The 21,155-nt window shown below is 46.9% G+C and overlaps 1 protein-coding gene across 1 annotated transcript in view; it reads left to right on the forward strand.

Moving 5' to 3' along the window:
• Nucleotides 1-2,829: 2,829 nt before the first annotated feature.
• LOC136581743 (protein kinase C delta type-like) overlaps nt 2,830-21,155 on the forward strand; it is a 36,567-nt gene continuing 18,241 nt past the window's right edge. The window contains exon 1 of the mRNA XM_066582366.1: nt 2,830-3,115. Coding sequence (XP_066438463.1) covers nt 2,830-3,115 — 286 coding nt within the window. The remainder of the gene's footprint in view (nt 3,116-21,155) is intronic.

Below are 21,155 nucleotides of genomic sequence, written 5' to 3' on the forward strand. Positions count from 1 at the left end.
CCCTCTGCCCTATTTGCAATGGGGAGAGGTGGGATGGGGGCGGGGCTAATTCTCAGACCTTAGCCCGCCCCTGTCCCGCCATCTTTCTTTGCAAATAGTGCAGAGGGGGCGGGAGCCCAGTTCCTGCTCCTGGCTCTTCCATCCTCCCCTCCTGCAGATGAGGACGATGTATATCGGCTCAGCGTGAAAACCGAGCCGATATACGTTTGTGGGAATGCAGCCTTAGGTAGGAACTATCAAAGGTTGATCCATTGATTATTCTGATTGCCATTACGGAGTCTGGAAGGAATTTTCCGCCAAATGGGCTAATTGGCTTCTGCCTCGTGGTTTTTTTTTTTGCCTTCCTCTGGATCAACTAGGGGTTGAAACAGGCTGAACTGGATGGACATTGTCTTCATTCAGCCTAACATACTATGTTACTATGTAATCACCTGGATTTCTGCATTGCTTACTAATAACCTGGTGTCCCTCATACAGATATTTTTGTATAGCATTTAGCACTGCCTTTTCAGCGCTGCACTAAATGCTCTACAACTCTACCATTCATTTCAATGGGACTGTTCACACAAGCGTCAAAACGCAGCGTCTTCAACAGCAAGTTGTTCATGTTCTATCTTTGCCCATTTTCAGCCATTCATTGCCCATTGAAATGAATGGGCAGCAGTTTCAGATTGGCTGAAAAAGGATTTCACGGTTCTGATTGGTTCTCAGCGCTGGCTCAGCCAATCACAGCAATCTCTTGTTGGAGGTGGGGTTCTCAAACCTTGCTCCCAACAATAGATGATCTGTCAGTGCAGGGGAAGCCTGGAGCAGCGCTGGAGACCAGCGGGAGGGACCCCCATGGCACCTGCTAGGTGAGTATTGTTTTTTTTTCTTTTCAGCTTCATTGGCTATGTTTTCAGCTGTGCTGAAAACGTATCCAAAACGCTGACATAACGCATGAAACCGCAGTAAACACAGCGTTGAAAAAAAACTGCGTTCTGCATATACCTGTGTGAGGGAGGCCTCAGTCACATCATTTACATTGTATTTGTCTATAATTGTAGCAAACAGTTGTTCCATTCACGTCTTTTATTAAACACATTGAGTAACCATCCACAGTGCAGGGAGAGAAAGTAAGTGAACCTCTGCATTTGCTTTCTCTTAGGTTGCTCTCACACTCACCGTGGTAAAATGAATTTTCTGAACGCATGTGTGAGAATGGCCTAAGGACTAATTTGAAAGAAGCGGTTCACGTGTGCTTTGCCCTTTCCTAAAAAAGGCACACAAAGCTTTTAAAAGTCCGGCTACCGGCAAATCTGTTCTTCCAATGAATGATTAGTTAGCATAAACTATGTTTCAATGCCAAAACACTTCCAGAAGACCTCGGACGTGTTCTAGAGATGCATGAAGTTAGAGAAGGCTACCAAAGCATTGCTAAAGACCGGGCTGTACATCCACGATTAGACAAATTACACATGGAAACATTTAAGACACTCGCTGCTCTCCTCAGGCTAACTTCACACGGGCGAGTGCGATGTCAGGCCGTGAATCACAGTCAAATATTGCACTTGCCACCATGTGAATTCCCCATGAATGGGAGGCGTTTTTGTAGAAAAGCCGCCTCGTATCCCTTCGGTGAAGTTGGGATTTTCTACTGCAACTATCCTAACGTCATAAATAAAATACAAAAAACAAACAGTGGAATTTTTTTTTCCCCAATCCCCCTAAAAATTTTTTATAAAAGTTATACAGTACATTGTGTACCTACAAATGATGTCCTTAAAAAACAAGCCGCATATGGCAATGTTAACAGAAAAATGAAAAGTTATGGCTCTAGGAATGCAGCAATGAAAATACCACACAAATTAGTCATTAAAGGTGCAAATGGGCTTTATCACTAAGGGGTTAATTGTTTTAGTGGTGCGTACATATAATTACATGTTTAATGAGCTTTGTGATTTTCATTATTTCTTGGCGCCATTATGATTGGTGTATAGGGATGACTGATACACACGGCGGCTTCTGCATCCGGTTACTGATACAATCTCCGCTGTCATACATCTAGATTGCGGATCCGTATTACATACATTTATAGACACACTTGTGTGAAAGTGGCCTAAAAGGTCATTTGTCACCTGATAGATCAGTCTTCAATAATCAGCTGATGGTGCCAGCGGCGGTCAGGATTTTATCATTTTCTCTATGTCCGTGCCGTGGGGAGCGAAGGATTTAGAGACCCAGAACGCGTGTGCGCCAATTACAAGTAGAATTATTGAGGCACCTTGTAGAGAGATATCATCATTAATCACCATATCTATACAAGAGACCGGGCCGGGATGTCAGCTATCATCATGTCATATGGGGGAAAATGGCGACATAATGGGAAATCTACAAAAACAATGACAACCGCAAAGTGGATGATTACAGATGTTCATCTCTATGAGCAGATTAATATGGTGGACGGATTCACGGTTTTATACAAGTTGACGATATTGTGTAGAATAATAGTAAAGGACAAAAAGAAAGACAAAGTGTAAGTATGTGAATGTCCCCCTCAAATATCATCCCCCGGCAAGTTCTGGACAGCTTCAGCACACGGACATGGCAAGTTCCCACTTTACTAATAAAGATTATCATTAGTCTGAAGAAAACAGTGAGAATATTCCTGTAAATGTCCTTCCTCACATCTCAGTACCTGCGGACATACGCTTTCAAACTTATCATGGTTGGCTGTGATTGGTCAGTTACTGATCACATGACTGCTGTCATGGTAACAGCCAGGGCAATTGTGTTGTCACGGCGGTTGGCAGTTGAGAGTGTTGGAGACTGGCGATGGAGAAGGAGGCGATGTCTGCTGGACCAGGGCAGAGCGATTTTATGGAGCAAATTCGGAGGGAGAAAGGAGAGAAAAGACCAAGACACGTCTTGGACTCATCACTGACTTCAAAGAAAAGCCAAAGGAGGAAGAGGAGAAAGAAAACATCAACTGCAATGAAGTCCATCATTCCACCGACTCATTCAGTGAAGAAAGACCTCAGGGGTAAGAAACAACCCAAGAAGAGGCATCTGGATTCTTCAGAGGAAGAAAAGGATCCACCTGTAAAGATCAAGAAAGAAGACCCGGGAGGCTCAGGTACCGCCGGAGGTCTGGGAAGCGCTGCATGTGGTAGATGTTGGTGCAGATCCACACCAAACTCTGTGTCAGAGTCCGCGCCAATAGTACAGATTGTGAGGGGGGTTTTGGCATGTGATTGGACATGGATTTTGGTCTAGATTTTTGGCACAAATCTGCTGGGTGTGAACGCTCCCTCAGGGTCCCACACACTGTACCCGCCATGTCTGATGGTTTATATGTTGTCTGCCGGAGAGAAAGAAGGGGGAAAGTGATAGAAATGTTACATTGTATTCCATTGTATTTATGTACATTGTATAATGTGAAATACCAGATGTTACTGTGATTATAGATGAGCTGCTGAAATGTACAGTTTTCTGGTTAGTTGTCTTTTTACAATTCATGTATGTTGTATTCCGGGGAGAAAGAAGGGGGAAAGTGATAGAAATGTTACATTGTATTCCATTGTATTTATGTACATTGTATAATGTGAAATACCAGATGTTACTGTGATTATAGATGAGCTGCTGAAATGTACAGTTTTCTGGTTAGTTGTCTTTTTACAATTCATGTATGTTGTATTCCGGGGAGAAAGAAGGGGAAAGTGATAGAAATGTTACATTGTATTATATTGTATTTATGTACATTGTGTAATGTGAAATGTTACTGTGATTAATAGATGTGCTGCTGAAAAATACAGTTTTTGGCTTTCTTCCAGGTCGTGTTTAGATGACGTGTTTTTAGGATGCGTTCACAATTTGCTGATTTGCTGTGGATTTTGGTGCAGATCTGCTGCAGAATTCACCCATACAATTTGAATTTAATTGAAAGGATGAAATCTGCTGCAGATCCGCATACAAATCTGTGAAAAAATCTGCACCAAATCACCGACTTGTGAACGCAGCCTTAATGTGGGTATAAGGAGATGTGTATGTCCGGCCATTGCTCCTCAGCGGAGGTGATCACAGCGCCATCGCCGCCCGTCCTCTGTGTTACATGAAAGCCACAGAGATTAGTGTTTACAGACAAGCGATGAACCCGCTGTAAGTGCGGCAGGTCTGTGAATACCTCCACTGAGGAGCTACAGCAAAATACAGGCCGCTGTTTGCCAAAACAACTTCATGAACTCAAGCTGCAAAAGAGAGAAAATGTGCCACAAAAATAAACACAACACACACCAGGTTTTTTGGCTTTTATTATTTACTATTCACTGACAGATAACATGTAGATGCAGCATTTTTTGCAGCAAAAATGTGATTAAAAAATACCATAATTCAAAAAAGTGCAGGTTTTGAATAAAAAAAGACTATGGGGGCAGATTTACTACAGGCAACATGACGGTTCAGTTGGTAGCACTGTTGTCTTTAACAGAGTGGTCCAGTTGCAAATTATTGATGAGCCTATCTGCAGGATAAACCATAAATAGTAGATTGGTGGGGCTCCACCACCTAGGATCTCCACTGATCAGCTGTTATCTGGGCTGATGTGCTCGTGCATTTAACAGAGTTCTGCAGGAAGCAGACAGCTCCATTCCCACTGCAGAGGTCAGATGTGGTATTACAAGCAAAGCTACTTTAATGGCAACTTGGCCTGTAGTACCAAACCAGGCCACTGCAGCGAGAATGGAGCTGTCTGCTACCTGCAGAAATCTGTTCAGTGCAAAAGTGTACTGACACAGAAGACAGCTGACTAGCAGAGATTTCAATAAGCAGATCCCTACTATTCTGCTCTCCTGCAGATGGATCCATCAATTGTTTGTAACTGGACAATCCCTTTGAGCTCTGGGTCCGGGTATCATATCTGCCACCATGTTTTTGTGTACATCCTCCAAAGACATCCTCATGTGTGCATATAGATTGTGAGCCCCTACGGGGACAAAGCCCAATGTAACTGATGAACTGTGTGCAGCGCTGTGGAGTATGTATGTGCTATATAAATGAGTGTAATAAATAAAACCATTTACTCCGGTGTGTTTTATCCAAAGTGCCCTTAACTTCTGGATGTTAGTAATGTATATTAAATAACCGCTCCTCTGACTGCTGGTGTGCCACAAAGGAAGTCTATGTCTATAAACTACATGATGGATATTGCTTCAAACACTGGAGAGACTACAAGAACCCCATTAACCCCTTGGCTTCTACCCGTCCCCCTTTGCTTCTTCCTCCACCATGCCATCCCTTTTACCTTTAACCCTCGTTAGGACAACAACTATCACTCCCAACCTCCCCATACAGGTACACGCTCGGCGGAGGGTGAAGGAGTTTCCATTGGGGAGAAGAACTTCTGGTCCTTTTACATGGAACGATTATTCTTCAGATTGTCGCCGGATCGCACGAACCTGAAGATAATCGTTCAGTGTAAATGCTGCCGGCGACAGAAGGATGAATGAAAATTCATTTATCATTCACCGTTTACTTTGTGTAGCATAAATACCAAACGCCGATCGCCCGTGTGAACAGGCAGCTGCTGGTCTATGAATGATTGTGCGTTTACTGGGAATGGGGGCGGCCGAAGCGATCTCCAGCCGCTCCACCTCCAGTCACTGACCGATCATCGCTCCTCTGGGAAAGCAAAGGAACAATTATCGCTGGGACGACTGGTGCGCTTCAGGACCTGGAAATCATCCCGTGTAGAAGTACCCTGAGCTACTACCAAACACCTCCGGCAGAGGCTTATCTCCGATGGGAACATACTCCAATAGAAACAAGATTACTTTATAAATACAGTAACAGAACCAAGCTGTTATAGATGTGATAACAGAAACAAGCTTAACACAGACACATTACCAGAACTGAGCTTACTACATAGATACCATAACAGAGCTAATCTTACTACATAAACTCCATACAAGAACCAAGCTTATTACCTATACGCTACCAGAACCAAACCTACTATATAGACACATTACCAGAACTGAGCTTACTACATAAATGTAATAACAGAAGTAATCTTACTGCATAAATACAAAGGAATCACAGAAATGGTGTTGCCTCAGGGATACCATCCTAAGGGCGCCTCCACACTTGCGATATCGCTGCATTTCTTTAACGCAAATGTCAATAGGACTTTCTAATGTTAAAAACGGATCGCACAAAAATCACAAAACACAAACTTACGATTTTTGTGTGATGCATTTTTAACATTAGAAAGTCCCATTGACGTTTGCGTTAAAAAAAACGCATCGATATCGCGATCGCAAGTGTGAAGGCACCCAAAGGTGAAAAGGTAGAAGAGGATCTATTATGACCATTGAAGCATCAGATATTGTGTCTCCCAAAGGCCACTTTACTAGATTCCTCTAGATCAGGGTTTCCCATAGTGTGCTCCGCTGTAGCAGTGTCTGGATAGTCCGTACAGAGAAAATCAGCATGCAAGACCCGCGGTTGGCATAGCAACGTGGATCACATGAGCCGACTCTGGGACCAATGGAGGATTATAATAAGGGTGACCGCCCCAGGCCCAAGACTCCAAGGGAGCCCACGGCCATCCCAATCGCCCGTATTGTAATCCGCATTGCTAAACCCTATTACTGTTACTAGTCAGGCCGCTATCAATACTGAAGCTGCTATCCCTACTGGGGCCGCAATAGGGGTCACTATTACTACTGGGGCCACCAATATAGGGGGACACTATTACTACTGGGGTTACTAATATAAGGGGTCACTATTACTACTGGGGCTTCCAATATAGGGGTTACTATTACTACTGGGGGCCACCAATATAGGGGGACACTATTAATACTGAGACCACTGTGGGGGACGCAATTATTACAGGGGCCAATATAGGGGACGCTATTACTACTAGGGCTACCAATATAGGGGGACACTATTACTACTGAGGCCACTGTTGGGGATGCAATTACTACAGGGGCCAATATAGGGGGACACTATTACTACAGGGGCCACCAATATATGGGTCACTATTACTGCTAGGGCCACCAATATAAAGGTCACTATTACTACTAGGGCCACCAATATAAGGGTCACTATTACTACTAGGGCCACCAATATAGGGGAGTCACTATTACTACATGGGGTGGATTTGCTGCGGTATTTACAGTAGCTGTAGCAGCAAAGTTGATAAGATATTGAAAATCTCATCCACATGTTGTGGAAAAAATCTGCACAAAACCCGTGCAGATATTGACATGTGGTGCGAGATTTAATTCCGCAGCATATTAATTTAAAATATAATGTATATCAATAGCCCATCCGGTCCCCTAGCTTTCCTCACGGTTTTTTTTTAATATTTCCCTGTCCTTTTTGTAAGGACAGAGGTAAAAAAATCATGTTGTGGTAAGTCACGCCCCTAACCCCTCCCCTGACCACACCCTCTGTCCCACTTTGGGGCTCCATGAGAAACTTTTGCTTCAAAAAGGGCTGCATGGCGGAAAAAGTTTGGGAATCACTGCTCCAGATTCTTGGTGGATTCCTATGGTGGGTAATCTAGTGACTAGTCAGACTAAGTAATGAGAAAGCATGACCCACCTCACAAAGTACCACCATATGTCTATGGACCCTCTTATCCTCCGTGGAGACCCAAAGTGAGTGTCAGCCCAACGAATACTAACTAGGCATGATGCTCACAAATGGGTTCCAATATTATGTCAAAGACTCTACCTATGGTGGGTGATCTGATTACTGGCCAGACTTAGTACTGACTTAGCGTAGCCCACCTATAGAATACCTTGTGTCTATGGATTTACACTAAATCACCAGCGGAAAACCAAACTGAGTGTCTGCCAAAGATGGATGCTGACTGTGCGTAACACCCACAAATGGGTTCCAATGTGTTATAAAAGATTCAGAATATCACCATGTATCTACGAGCTTTATCTAAATCCTCAGTGGAAAACCAAAGTGGGTGTCAGCCAAAATAGATACTGACTGTGCGTAACACCCACAAATGGATACCAGCGCATTAAATAAGACTCAACGCGTTTCTAAGATGCGGATAAATACTCTTATCAGGAGTCTAAAGCTAGGTAGAGAAGATAATGCTATCTGTTCTATTAGCTGGCAGGGCACACTAAGGCCGGCTGCACCCGGGCAGACTGGATTCCATATGTGGAATCCCACAGCAAAATCTGACCCTGTGGCCAGCTGGCGGGCACCCACTTTGGTTTTCCACTGAGGATTTAGATAAAACTTGTGGATACATGGTGATATTCTGAATCTTTTATAACACGTTGGAATCTATTTGTAAGTGTTATGCACAGTCAGCATCTATTTTGGCGGGCACCCACTTTGGTTTTCCACTGAGGATTTAGATAAATCTCCTGGATATATGGCGGTATTCTGAATATTTTATAAAACATTGGAACCGATTTGTGAGTGTTACGCACAGTCAGTATCCATCTTTGGCGGGCACTCAGTTTGGTTTTCCACTGGTGATTCAGTGTAAATCCATAGACACTAGGTATTCTATAGGTGGGCTATGCTAAGTCAGTACTAAGTCTGGCCAGTAATCAGATCACCCACCATAGGTAGAGTCTTTGACATAATATTGGAACCCATTTGTGAGCATTATACTTATTTAGTATTCGTTGGGCTGACACTCAATTTGGGTCCCCATGGAGGATAAGAGGGTTCATAGATATATGGTGGTACTTTGCCAGGTGGGTCATGCTTTCTCATTACTCAGTCTGACTAGTCACTGGATTACCCACCATAGGTATCCACGAAGAATCTAGAGGGATCTAGTAAAGTGTCTTCGGGAGACACAATATCTGATGCTTCTATGGTCATAATAGATTCTCTTCTACCTTATCACATAATTGATTTACACCTGGGATGGTACCCCTGAGGAGACACCATTTCTGGTGACTGCCTTTTGCTAAAGGGGCCTCTCTGAAGTGTAGCATCATTTTTGGTCGTAAGAATCCCTGTAATAAGGAGATATCGGAGGGATGAGTCCATATCTAGGCTCACCTCTCATCAATGTTGTATTTTGTTCTGGCACTAATTGCCAATTTACTTTGGTTTTAATCTAAGTCCATAAAGGTTCATTTTTAATCCTATTCTGTGAAGAAATACTACATAAATACCATACAAGAACCAAATGTATTACCTAGACAATACCAGCAACAAACCTACTGCATAGATACAGTACCAGAACTGAGCTTACTACATAGACACAACAACAAGAACAAGAACCAAGCTTATTACCTAGACCAGTGATGGCAAACCTGCTTGGGACCGAGTGCTCAAAACCCACTTGTTTATCGTAGAATGCCAATATGTCAGGGGGCAGGGCTTATGACAATTTATGTTTTTTACCTCCATCATTATAATAAGAATAGGGCCATTTTAAAATAGAAAGGGAGGATCGCCCTGTATCTTTTTCCAAGTTGGAGTACAGGATTACCAATAGTGCAGACTTTGACTGGAAGTCAGCTGCATACCCGCAGCTAATTTCATACTATGCTGCGCTCCCCTCGCCTCATCCAAAGGCTTCCCGCTGTCAGCGCTCCCTGGCTTCTGGTTCCCAGCGGCCTGTAGTGGCCTCACCTAACCAGCGGCGTCCTGCCTGACCAGGCCGCTGGGACCGGAAGCCAGGGGGCGCTGATGGCAGGAAACCAACAAAGGAGGCGAGGGGGGGCGCCACATAGTACGAAATCAGCTGCGGATACACAGCTGACTTCTAGTCTGAATCTGCACCAATGGAACAGATTTTTACTATTTTTTGGATGCGGAAATGCTATGGAATTTGGTGCAGAAATTTCCAATTCGGACATTGCGCAGCATTTCCACTGTGTGCTTTTCCATACTGTAAGTCAAGTTGAGTTTTGCTGCCACGTGCAGAGTGGCGTCAGTAGCAATAGCATCCCCTATATTGGCCCAAGTAGTAATAGTAACCTCCATAGTGGCCTCAGCAGTAATAGTGTCCCCTATATTAGCCCCAGTAGTAATAGTGTCCCCTATATTAGCCACAGTAGTAATAGTGACTTTCACAGAGGCCTCATTAGTAATAGTGTCCCCTATATTAACCCTAGTTGTGATAGTGTCCCCTATATTAACCCCAGTAGTAATAGTGTGCCATATATTAAACCCCGTAGTTATAGTGTCCCTTATATTAGACCCAGTAGTAATAGTGTCCCCTATATCAGCCCCAGTAGTAATAGTCTATATAGCCGCAGGAAAGTGCCTTGGGATATAAAGGATCAGGACTCACCTGGTGTGAAGACCTGGACCCAGTGTGGATCTCCAGGTGTCTCACCTGTGGTCCTGGATATATGTCTAATAGGCGGTTTCCTACACCGGTGGTATCCACTGTAGAAGGGGAGAGCTATACGGATTACGGTGGAGCTCTCCAATGAGGGGACCTCCCTGACATATAGATTAGAAAAGAAACAGTCACTTATATAAACCCTGGCTGGTAGGACAGGTAATAACAATATCCAGCGGTCACTGGTGACAATATCCAGAGAAGTAATTGGCACTTTCTTTGAAGGAGGGGGATATGGTAACTACAGCAGCCCCTCCTAGAGATGGTACATCAAGGTATATAGAAGGTATAGATGCGATGTTCCGGACGGTATATAGATGAAGTTGGCAACACGTTTCTGTGCATAACAGTCCCTTTATTAAGCCATACATAAACAAACATAGTATAGTATTCATATTTACCCCATATGATTGTGTAGGTAGTTAGCACATGTTCCTGTATCTGCTCCAGGGGAAAGGGGCGGTTCTACTGGTACGTCACCTAGTAACGTCATTACATCCACACGTTGCTGTCATCGTTGTTAGTCTCCTGCAAGAACGCTCATTGCGCTCCATCCTGAGGTCATTCTTCCAGTGTATCCCCTGGTGACGTCATTACGTCCTCGCTGTCTCTACTGCTAATCTCCGGCTGCTACGCATATTGTGTTCCATTCGGAGGGCAGAGGACATAGTGTGCCGATGTCTGGGTATCGACGTCATTGTGGCTGCGCGTTCCTTCTCCATAGAAGTACTGGAGAGAGAACACGCTCAATCAGGGGCCCGGGTGCAAAAGTTCCGCTCGGGGGCCCCCCCCTGATCTGCCCCTTTACGTAATCTTTCCTGCACATGAAAATTTGTTTGTAGCTCCGCAAGCCACTCTCACACACACCGCTTTTTACCGCTATGAGCACAGCGCCCAAGTGCCGTACTAACCACGGCACAACACTCCCATAGATATCAATGAGCTTACTCACATCCGCGCTGGAACGCGGTGTCCCTATCACTGTGATTTTTCAGAGCTGTCTGTTCTATTTTTGCGTTTTCGTGGTTTTAACACATCTCATCACCCACCACAATGATGGGGTGCATTAAAAAGCGCCATCAAACGCTGTAACCTGTGTTAGAAAACACTGCTTAAAATTCTGGTCACTATTTCAAGCTGCGTTTTCTGAGAGAGGGACAGAGAGGGACAGAGAGGGACAGAGAGGGACAGAGAGGGACAGAGAGGGACAGAGAGGGACAGAGAGGGACAGAGAGGGACAGAGAGGGACAGAGAGGGACAGAGAGGGACAGAGAGGGACAGAGAGGGACAGAGAGGGACAGAGAGGGACAGAGAGGGACAGAGAGGGACAGAGAGGGACAGAGAGGGACAGAGAGGGACAGAGAGGGACAGAGAGGGACAGAGAGGGACAGAGAGGGACAGATAGGGACAGATAGGGACAGATAGGGACAGATAGGGACAGATAGGGACAGATAGGGACAGATAGGGACAGATAGGGACAGATAGGGACAGATAGGGACAGATAGGGACAGATAGGGACAGATAGGGACAGATAGGGACAGATAGGGACAGATAGGGACAGATAGGGACAGATAGGGACAGATAGGGACAGATAGGGACAGATAGGGACAGATAGGGACAGATAGGGACAGATAGGGACAGATAGGGACAGATAGGGACAGATAGGGACAGATAGGGACAGATAGGGACAGATAGGGACAGATAGGGACAGATAGGGACAGATAGGGACAGATAGGGACAGATAGGGACAGATAGGGACAGATAGGGACAGATAGGGACAGATAGGGACAGATAGGGACAGATAGGGACAGATAGGGACAGATAGGGACAGATAGGGACAGATAGGGACAGATAGGGACAGATAGGGACAGATAGGGACAGATAGGGACAGATAGGGACAGATAGGGACAGATAGGGACAGATAGGGACAGATAGGGACAGATAGGGACAGATAGGGACAGATAGGGACAGATAGGGACAGATAGGGACAGATAGGGACAGATAGGGACAGATAGGGACAGATAGGGACAGATAGGGACAGATAGGGACAGATAGGGACAGATAGGGACAGATAGGGACAGATAGGGACAGATAGGGACAGATAGGGACAGATAGGGACAGATAGGGACAGATAGGGACAGATAGGGACAGATAGGGACAGATAGGGACAGATAGGGACAGATAGGGACAGATAGGGACAGATAGGGACAGATAGGGACAGATAGGGACAGATAGGGACAGATAGGGACAGATAGGGACAGATAGGGACAGATAGGGACAGATAGGGACAGATAGGGACAGATAGGGACAGATAGGGACAGATAGGGACAGATAGGGACAGATAGGGACAGATAGGGACAGATAGGGACAGATAGGGACAGATAGGGACAGATAGGGACAGATAGGGACAGATAGGGACAGATAGGGACAGATAGGGACAGATAGGGACAGATAGGGACAGATAGGGACAGATAGGGACAGATAGGGACAGATAGGGACAGATAGGGACAGATAGGGACAGATAGGGACAGATAGGGACAGATAGGGACAGATAGGGACAGATAGGGACAGATAGGGACAGATAGGGACAGATAGGGACAGATAGGGACAGATAGGGACAGATAGGGACAGATAGGGACAGATAGGGACAGATAGGGACAGATAGGGACAGATAGGGACAGATAGGGACAGATAGGGACAGATAGGGACAGATAGGGACAGATAGGGACAGATAGGGACAGATAGGGACAGATAGGGACAGATAGGGACAGATAGGGACAGATAGGGACAGATAGGGACAGATAGGGACAGATAGGGACAGATAGGGACAGATAGGGACAGATAGGGACAGATAGGGACAGATAGGGACAGATAGGGACAGATAGGGACAGATAGGGACAGATAGGGACAGATAGGGACAGATAGGGACAGATAGGGACAGATAGGGACAGATAGGGACAGATAGGGACAGATAGGGACAGATAGGGACAGATAGGGACAGATAGGGACAGATAGGGACAGATAGGGACAGATAGGGACAGATAGGGACAGATAGGGACAGATAGGGACAGATAGGGACAGATAGGGACAGATAGGGACAGATAGGGACAGATAGGGACAGATAGGGACAGATAGGGACAGATAGGGACAGATAGGGACAGATAGGGACAGATAGGGACAGATAGGGACAGATAGGGACAGATAGGGACAGATAGGGACAGATAGGGACAGATAGGGACAGATAGGGACAGATAGGGACAGATAGGGACAGATAGGGACAGATAGGGACAGATAGGGACAGATAGGGACAGATAGGGACAGATAGGGACAGATAGGGACAGATAGGGACAGATAGGGACAGATAGGGACAGATAGGGACAGATAGGGACAGATAGGGACAGATAGGGACAGATAGGGACAGATAGGGACAGATAGGGACAGATAGGGACAGATAGGGACAGATAGGGACAGATAGGGACAGATAGGGACAGATAGGGACAGATAGGGACAGATAGGGACAGATAGGGACAGATAGGGACAGATAGGGACAGATAGGGACAGATAGGGACAGATAGGGACAGATAGGGACAGATAGGGACAGATAGGGACAGATAGGGACAGATAGGGACAGATAGGGACAGATAGGGACAGATAGGGACAGATAGGGACAGATAGGGACAGATAGGGACAGATAGGGACAGATAGGGACAGATAGGGACAGATAGGGACAGATAGGGACAGATAGGGACAGATAGGGACAGATAGGGACAGATAGGGACAGATAGGGACAGATAGGGACAGATAGGGACAGATAGGGACAGATAGGGACAGATAGGGACAGATAGGGACAGATAGGGACAGATAGGGACAGATAGGGACAGATAGGGACAGATAGGGACAGATAGGGACAGATAGGGACAGATAGGGACAGATAGGGACAGATAGGGACAGATAGGGACAGATAGGGACAGATAGGGACAGATAGGGACAGATAGGGACAGATAGGGACAGATAGGGACAGATAGGGACAGATAGGGACAGATAGGGACAGATAGGGACAGATAGGGACAGATAGGGACAGATAGGGACAGATAGGGACAGATAGGGACAGATAGGGACAGATAGGGACAGATAGGGACAGATAGGGACAGATAGGGACAGATAGGGACAGATAGGGACAGATAGGGACAGATAGGGACAGATAGGGACAGATAGGGACAGATAGGGACAGATAGGGACAGATAGGGACAGATAGGGACAGATAGGGACAGATAGGGACAGATAGGGACAGATAGGGACAGATAGGGACAGATAGGGACAGATAGGGACAGATAGGGACAGATAGGGACAGATAGGGACAGATAGGGACAGATAGGGACAGATAGGGACAGATAGGGACAGATAGGGACAGATAGGGACAGATAGGGACAGATAGGGACAGATAGGGACAGATAGGGACAGATAGGGACAGATAGGGACAGATAGGGACAGATAGGGACAGATAGGGACAGATAGGGACAGATAGGGACAGATAGGGACAGATAGGGACAGATAGGGACAGATAGGGACAGATAGGGACAGATAGGGACAGATAGGGACAGATAGGGACAGATAGGGACAGATAGGGACAGATAGGGACAGATAGGGACAGATAGGGACAGATAGGGACAGATAGGGACAGATAGGGACAGATAGGGACAGATAGGGACAGATAGGGACAGATAGGGACAGATAGGGACAGATAGGGACAGATAGGGACAGATAGGGACAGATAGGGACAGATAGGGACAGATAGGGACAGATAGGGACAGATAGGGACAGATAGGGACAGATAGGGACAGATAGGGACAGATAGGGACAGATAGGGACAGATAGGGACAGATAGGGACAGATAGGGACAGATAGGGACAGATAGGGACAGATAGGGACAGATAGGGACAGATAGGGACAGATAGGGACAGATAGGGACAGATAGGGACAGATAGGGACAGATAGGGACAGATAGGGACAGATAGGGACAGATAGGGACAGATAGGGACAGATAGGGACAGATAGGGACAGATAGGGACAGATAGGGACAGATAGGGACAGATAGGGACAGATAGGGACAGATAGGGACAGATAGGGACAGATAGGGACAGATAGGGACAGATAGGGACAGATAGGGACAGATAGGGACAGATAGGGACAGATAGGGACAGATAGGGACAGATAGGGACAGATAGGGACAGATAGGGACAGATAGGGACAGATAGGGACAGATAGGGACAGATAGGGACAGATAGGGACAGATAGGGACAGATAGGGACAGATAGGGACAGATAGGGACAGATAGGGACAGATAGGGACAGATAGGGACAGATAGGGACAGATAGGGACAGATAGGGACAGATAGGGACAGATAGGGACAGATAGGGACAGATAGGGACAGATAGGGACAGATAGGGACAGATAGGGACAGATAGGGACAGATAGGGACAGATAGGGACAGATAGGGACAGATAGGGACAGATAGGGACAGATAGGGACAGATAGGGACAGATAGGGACAGATAGGGACAGATAGGGACAGATAGGGACAGATAGGGACAGATAGGGACAGATAGGGACAGATAGGGACAGATAGGGACAGATAGGGACAGATAGGGACAGATAGGGACAGATAGGGACAGATAGGGACAGATAGGGACAGATAGGGACAGATAGGGACAGATAGGGACAGATAGGGACAGATAGGGACAGATAGGGACAGATAGGGACAGATAGGGACAGATAGGGACAGATAGGGACAGATAGGGACAGATAGGGACAGATAGGGACAGATAGGGACAGATAGGGACAGATAGGGACAGATAGGGACAGATAGGGACAGATAGGGACAGATAGGGACAGATAGGGACAGATAGGGACAGATAGGGACAGATAGGGACAGATAGGGACAGATAGGGACAGATAGGGACAGATAGGGACAGATAGGGACAGATAGGGACAGATAGGGACAGATAGGGACAGATAGGGACAGATAGGGACAGATAGGGACAGATAGGGACAGATAGGGACAGATAGGGACAGATAGGGACAGATAGGGACAGATAGGGACAGATAGGGACAGATAGGGACAGATAGGGACAGATAGGGACAGATAGGGACAGATAGGGACAGATAGGGACAGATAGGGACAGATAGGGACAGATAGGGACAGATAGGGACAGATAGGGACAGATAGGGACAGATAGGGACAGATAGGGACAGATAGGGACAGATAGGGACAGATAGGGACAGATAGGGACAGATAGGGACAGATAGGGACAGATAGGGACAGATAGGGACAGATAGGGACAGATAGGGACAGATAGGGACAGATAGGGACAGATAGGGACAGATAGGGACAGATAGGGACAGATAGGGACAGATAGGGACAGATAGGGACAGATAGGGACAGATAGGGACAGATAGGGACAGATAGGGACAGATAGGGACAGATAGGGACAGATAGGGACAGATAGGGACAGATAGGGACAGATAGGGACAGATAGGGACAGATAGGGACAGATAGGGACAGATAGGGACAGATAGGGACAGATAGGGACAGATAGGGACAGATAGGGACAGATAGGGACAGATAGGGACAGATAGGGACAGATAGGGACAGATAGGGACAGATAGGGACAGATAGGGACAGATAGGGACAGATAGGGACAGATAGGGACAGATAGGGACAGATAGGGACAGATAGGGACAGATAGGGACAGATAGGGACAGATAGGGACAGATAGGGACAGATAGGGACAGATAGGGACAGATAGGGACAGATAGGGACAGATAGGGACAGATAGGGACAGATAGGGACAGATAGGGACAGATAGGGACAGATAGGGACAGATAGGGACAGATAGGGACAGATAGGGACAGATAGGGACAGATAGGGACAGATAGGGACAGATAGGGACAGATAGGGACAGATAGGGACAGATAGGGACAGATAGGGACAGATAGGGACAGATAGGGACAGATAGGGACAGATAGGGACAGATAGGGACAGATAGGGACAGATAGGGACAGATAGGGACAGATAGGGACAGATAGGGACAGATAGGGACAGATAGGGACAGATAGGGACAGATAGGGACAGATAGGGACAGATAGGGACAGATAGGGACAGATAGGGACAGATAGGGACAGATAGGGACAGATAGGGACAGATAGGGACAGATAGGGACAGATAGGGACAGATAGGGACAGATAGGGACAGATAGGGACAGATAGGGACAGATAGGGACAGATAGGGACAGATAGGGACAGATAGGGACAGATAGGGACAGATAGGGACAGATAGGGACAGATAGGGACAGATAGGGACAGATAGGGACAGATAGGGACAGATAGGGACAGATAGGGACAGATAGGGACAGATAGGGACAGATAGGGACAGATAGGGACAGATAGGGACAGATAGGGACAGATAGGGACAGATAGGGACAGATAGGGACAGATAGGGACAGATAGGGACAGATAGGGACAGATAGGGACAGATAGGGACAGATAGGGACAGATAGGGACAGATAGGGACAGATAGGGACAGATAGGGACAGATAGGGACAGATAGGGACAGATAGGGACAGATAGGGACAGATAGGGACAGATAGGGACAGATAGGGACAGATAGGGACAGATAGGGACAGATAGGGACAGATAGGGACAGATAGGGACAGATAGGGACAGATAGGGACAGATAGGGACAGATAGGGACAGATAGGGACAGATAGGGACAGATAGGGACAGATAGGGACAGATAGGGACAGATAGGGACAGATAGGGACAGATAGGGACAGATAGGGACAGATAGGGACAGATAGGGACAGATAGGGACAGATAGGGACAGATAGGGACAGATAGGGACAGATAGGGACAGATAGGGACAGATAGGGACAGATAGGGACAGATAGGGACAGATAGGGACAGATAGGGACAGATAGGGACAGATAGGGACAGATAGGGACAGATAGGGACAGATAGGGACAGATAGGGACAGATAGGGACAGATAGGGACAGATAGGGACAGATAGGGACAGATAGGGACAGATAGGGACAGATAGGGACAGATAGGGACAGATAGGGACAGATAGGGACAGATAGGGACAGATAGGGACAGATAGGGACAGATAGGGACAGATAGGGACAGATAGGGACAGATAGGGACAGATAGGGACAGATAGGGACAGATAGGGACAGATAGGGACAGATAGGGACAGATAGGGACAGATAGGGACAGATAGGGACAGATAGGGACAGATAGGGACAGATAGGGACAGATAGGGACAGATAGGGACAGATAGGGACAGATAGGGACAGATAGGGACAGATAGGGACAGATAGGGACAGATAGGGACAGATAGGGACAGATAGGGACAGATAGGGACAGATAGGGACAGATAGGGACAGATAGGGACAGATAGGGACAGATAGGGACAGATAGGGACAGATAGGGACAGATAGGGACAGATAGGGACAGATAGGGACAGATAGGGACAGATAGGGACAGATAGGGACAGATAGGGACAGATAGGGACAGATAGGGACAGATAGGGACAGATAGGGACAGATAGGGACAGATAGGGACAGATAGGGACAGATAGGGACAGATAGGGACAGATAGGGACAGATAGGGACAGATAGGGACAGATAGGGACAGATAGGGACAGATAGGGACAGATAGGGACAGATAGGGACAGATAGGGACAGATAGGGACAGATAGGGACAGATAGGGACAGATAGGGACAGATAGGGACAGATAGGGACAGATAGGGACAGATAGGGACAGATAGGGACAGATAGGGACAGATAGGGACAGATAGGGACAGATAGGGACAGATAGGGACAGATAGGGACAGATAGGGACAGATAGGGACAGATAGGGACAGATAGGGACAGATAGGGACAGATAGGGACAGATAGGGACAGATAGGGACAGATAGGGACAGATAGGGACAGATAGGGACAGATAGGGACAGATAGGGACAGATAGGGACAGATAGGGACAGATAGGGACAGATAGGGACAGATAGGGACAGATAGGGACAGATAGGGACAGATAGGGACAGATAGGGACAGATAGGGACAGATAGGGACAGATAGGGACAGATAGGGACAGATAGGGACAGATAGGGACAGATAGGGACAGATAGGGACAGATAGGGACAGATAGGGACAGATAGGGACAGATAGGGACAGATAGGGACAGATAGGGACAGATAGGGACAGATAGGGACAGATAGGGACAGATAGGGACAGATAGGGACAGATAGGGACAGATAGGGACAGATAGGGACAGATAGGGACAGATAGGGACAGATAGGGACAGATAGGGACAGATAGGGACAGATAGGGACAGATAGGGACAGATAGGGACAGATAGGGACAGATAGGGACAGATAGGGACAGATAGGGACAGATAGGGACAGATAGGGACAGATAGGGACAGATAGGGACAGATAGGGACAGATAGGGACAGATAGGGACAGATAGGGACAGATAGGGACAGATAGGGACAGATAGGGACAGATAGGGACAGATAGGGACAGATAGGGACAGATAGGGACAGATAGGGACAGATAGGGACAGATAGGGACAGATAGGGACAGATAGGGACAGATAGGGACAGATAGGGACAGATAGGGACAGATAGGGACAGATAGGGACAGATAGGGACAGATAGGGACAGATAGGGACAGATAGGGACAGATAGGGACAGATAGGGACAGATAGGGACAGATAGGGACAGATAGGGACAGATAGGGACAGATAGGGACAGATAGGGACAGATAGGGACAGATAGGGACAGATAGGGACAGATAGGGACAGATAGGGACAGATAGGGACAGATAGGGACAGATAGGGACAGATAGGGACAGATAGGGACAGATAGGGACAGATAGGGACAGATAGGGACAGATAGGGACAGATAGGGACAGATAGGGACAGATAGGGACAGATAGGGACAGATAGGGACAGATAGGGACAGATAGGGACAGATAGGGACAGATAGGGACAGATAGGGACAGATAGGGACAGATAGGGACAGATAGGGACAGATAGGGACAGATAGGGACAGATAGGGACAGATAGGGACAGATAGGGACAGATAGGGACAGATAGGGACAGATAGGGACAGATAGGGACAGATAGGGACAGATAGGGACAGATAGGGACAGATAGGGACAGATAGGGACAGATAGGGACAGATAGGGACAGATAGGGACAGATAGGGACAGATAGGGACAGATAGGGACAGATAGGGACAGATAGGGACAGATAGGGACAGATAGGGACAGATAGGGACAGATAGGGACAGATAGGGACAGATAGGGACAGATAGGGACAGATAGGGACAGATAGGGACAGATAGGGACAGATAGGGACAGATAGGGACAGATAGGGACAGATAGGGACAGATAGGGACAGATAGGGACAGATAGGGACAGATAGGGACAGATAGGGACAGATAGGGACAGATAGGGACAGATAGGGACAGATAGGGACAGATAGGGACAGATAGGGACAGATAGGGACAGATAGGGACAGATAGGGACAGATAGGGACAGATAGGGACAGATAGGGACAGATAGGGACAGATAGGGACAGATAGGGACAGATAGGGACAGATAGGGACAGATAGGGACAGATAGGGACAGATAGGGACAGATAGGGACAGATAGGGACAGATAGGGACAGATAGGGACAGATAGGGACAGATAGGGACAGATAGGGACAGATAGGGACAGATAGGGACAGATAGGGACAGATAGGGACAGATAGGGACAGATAGGGACAGATA

This window comes from Eleutherodactylus coqui, chromosome 11 (assembly GCF_035609145.1).
Source record: "Eleutherodactylus coqui strain aEleCoq1 chromosome 11, aEleCoq1.hap1, whole genome shotgun sequence".
Classification (NCBI taxonomy): Eukaryota; Metazoa; Chordata; class Amphibia; order Anura; family Eleutherodactylidae; genus Eleutherodactylus; species Eleutherodactylus coqui.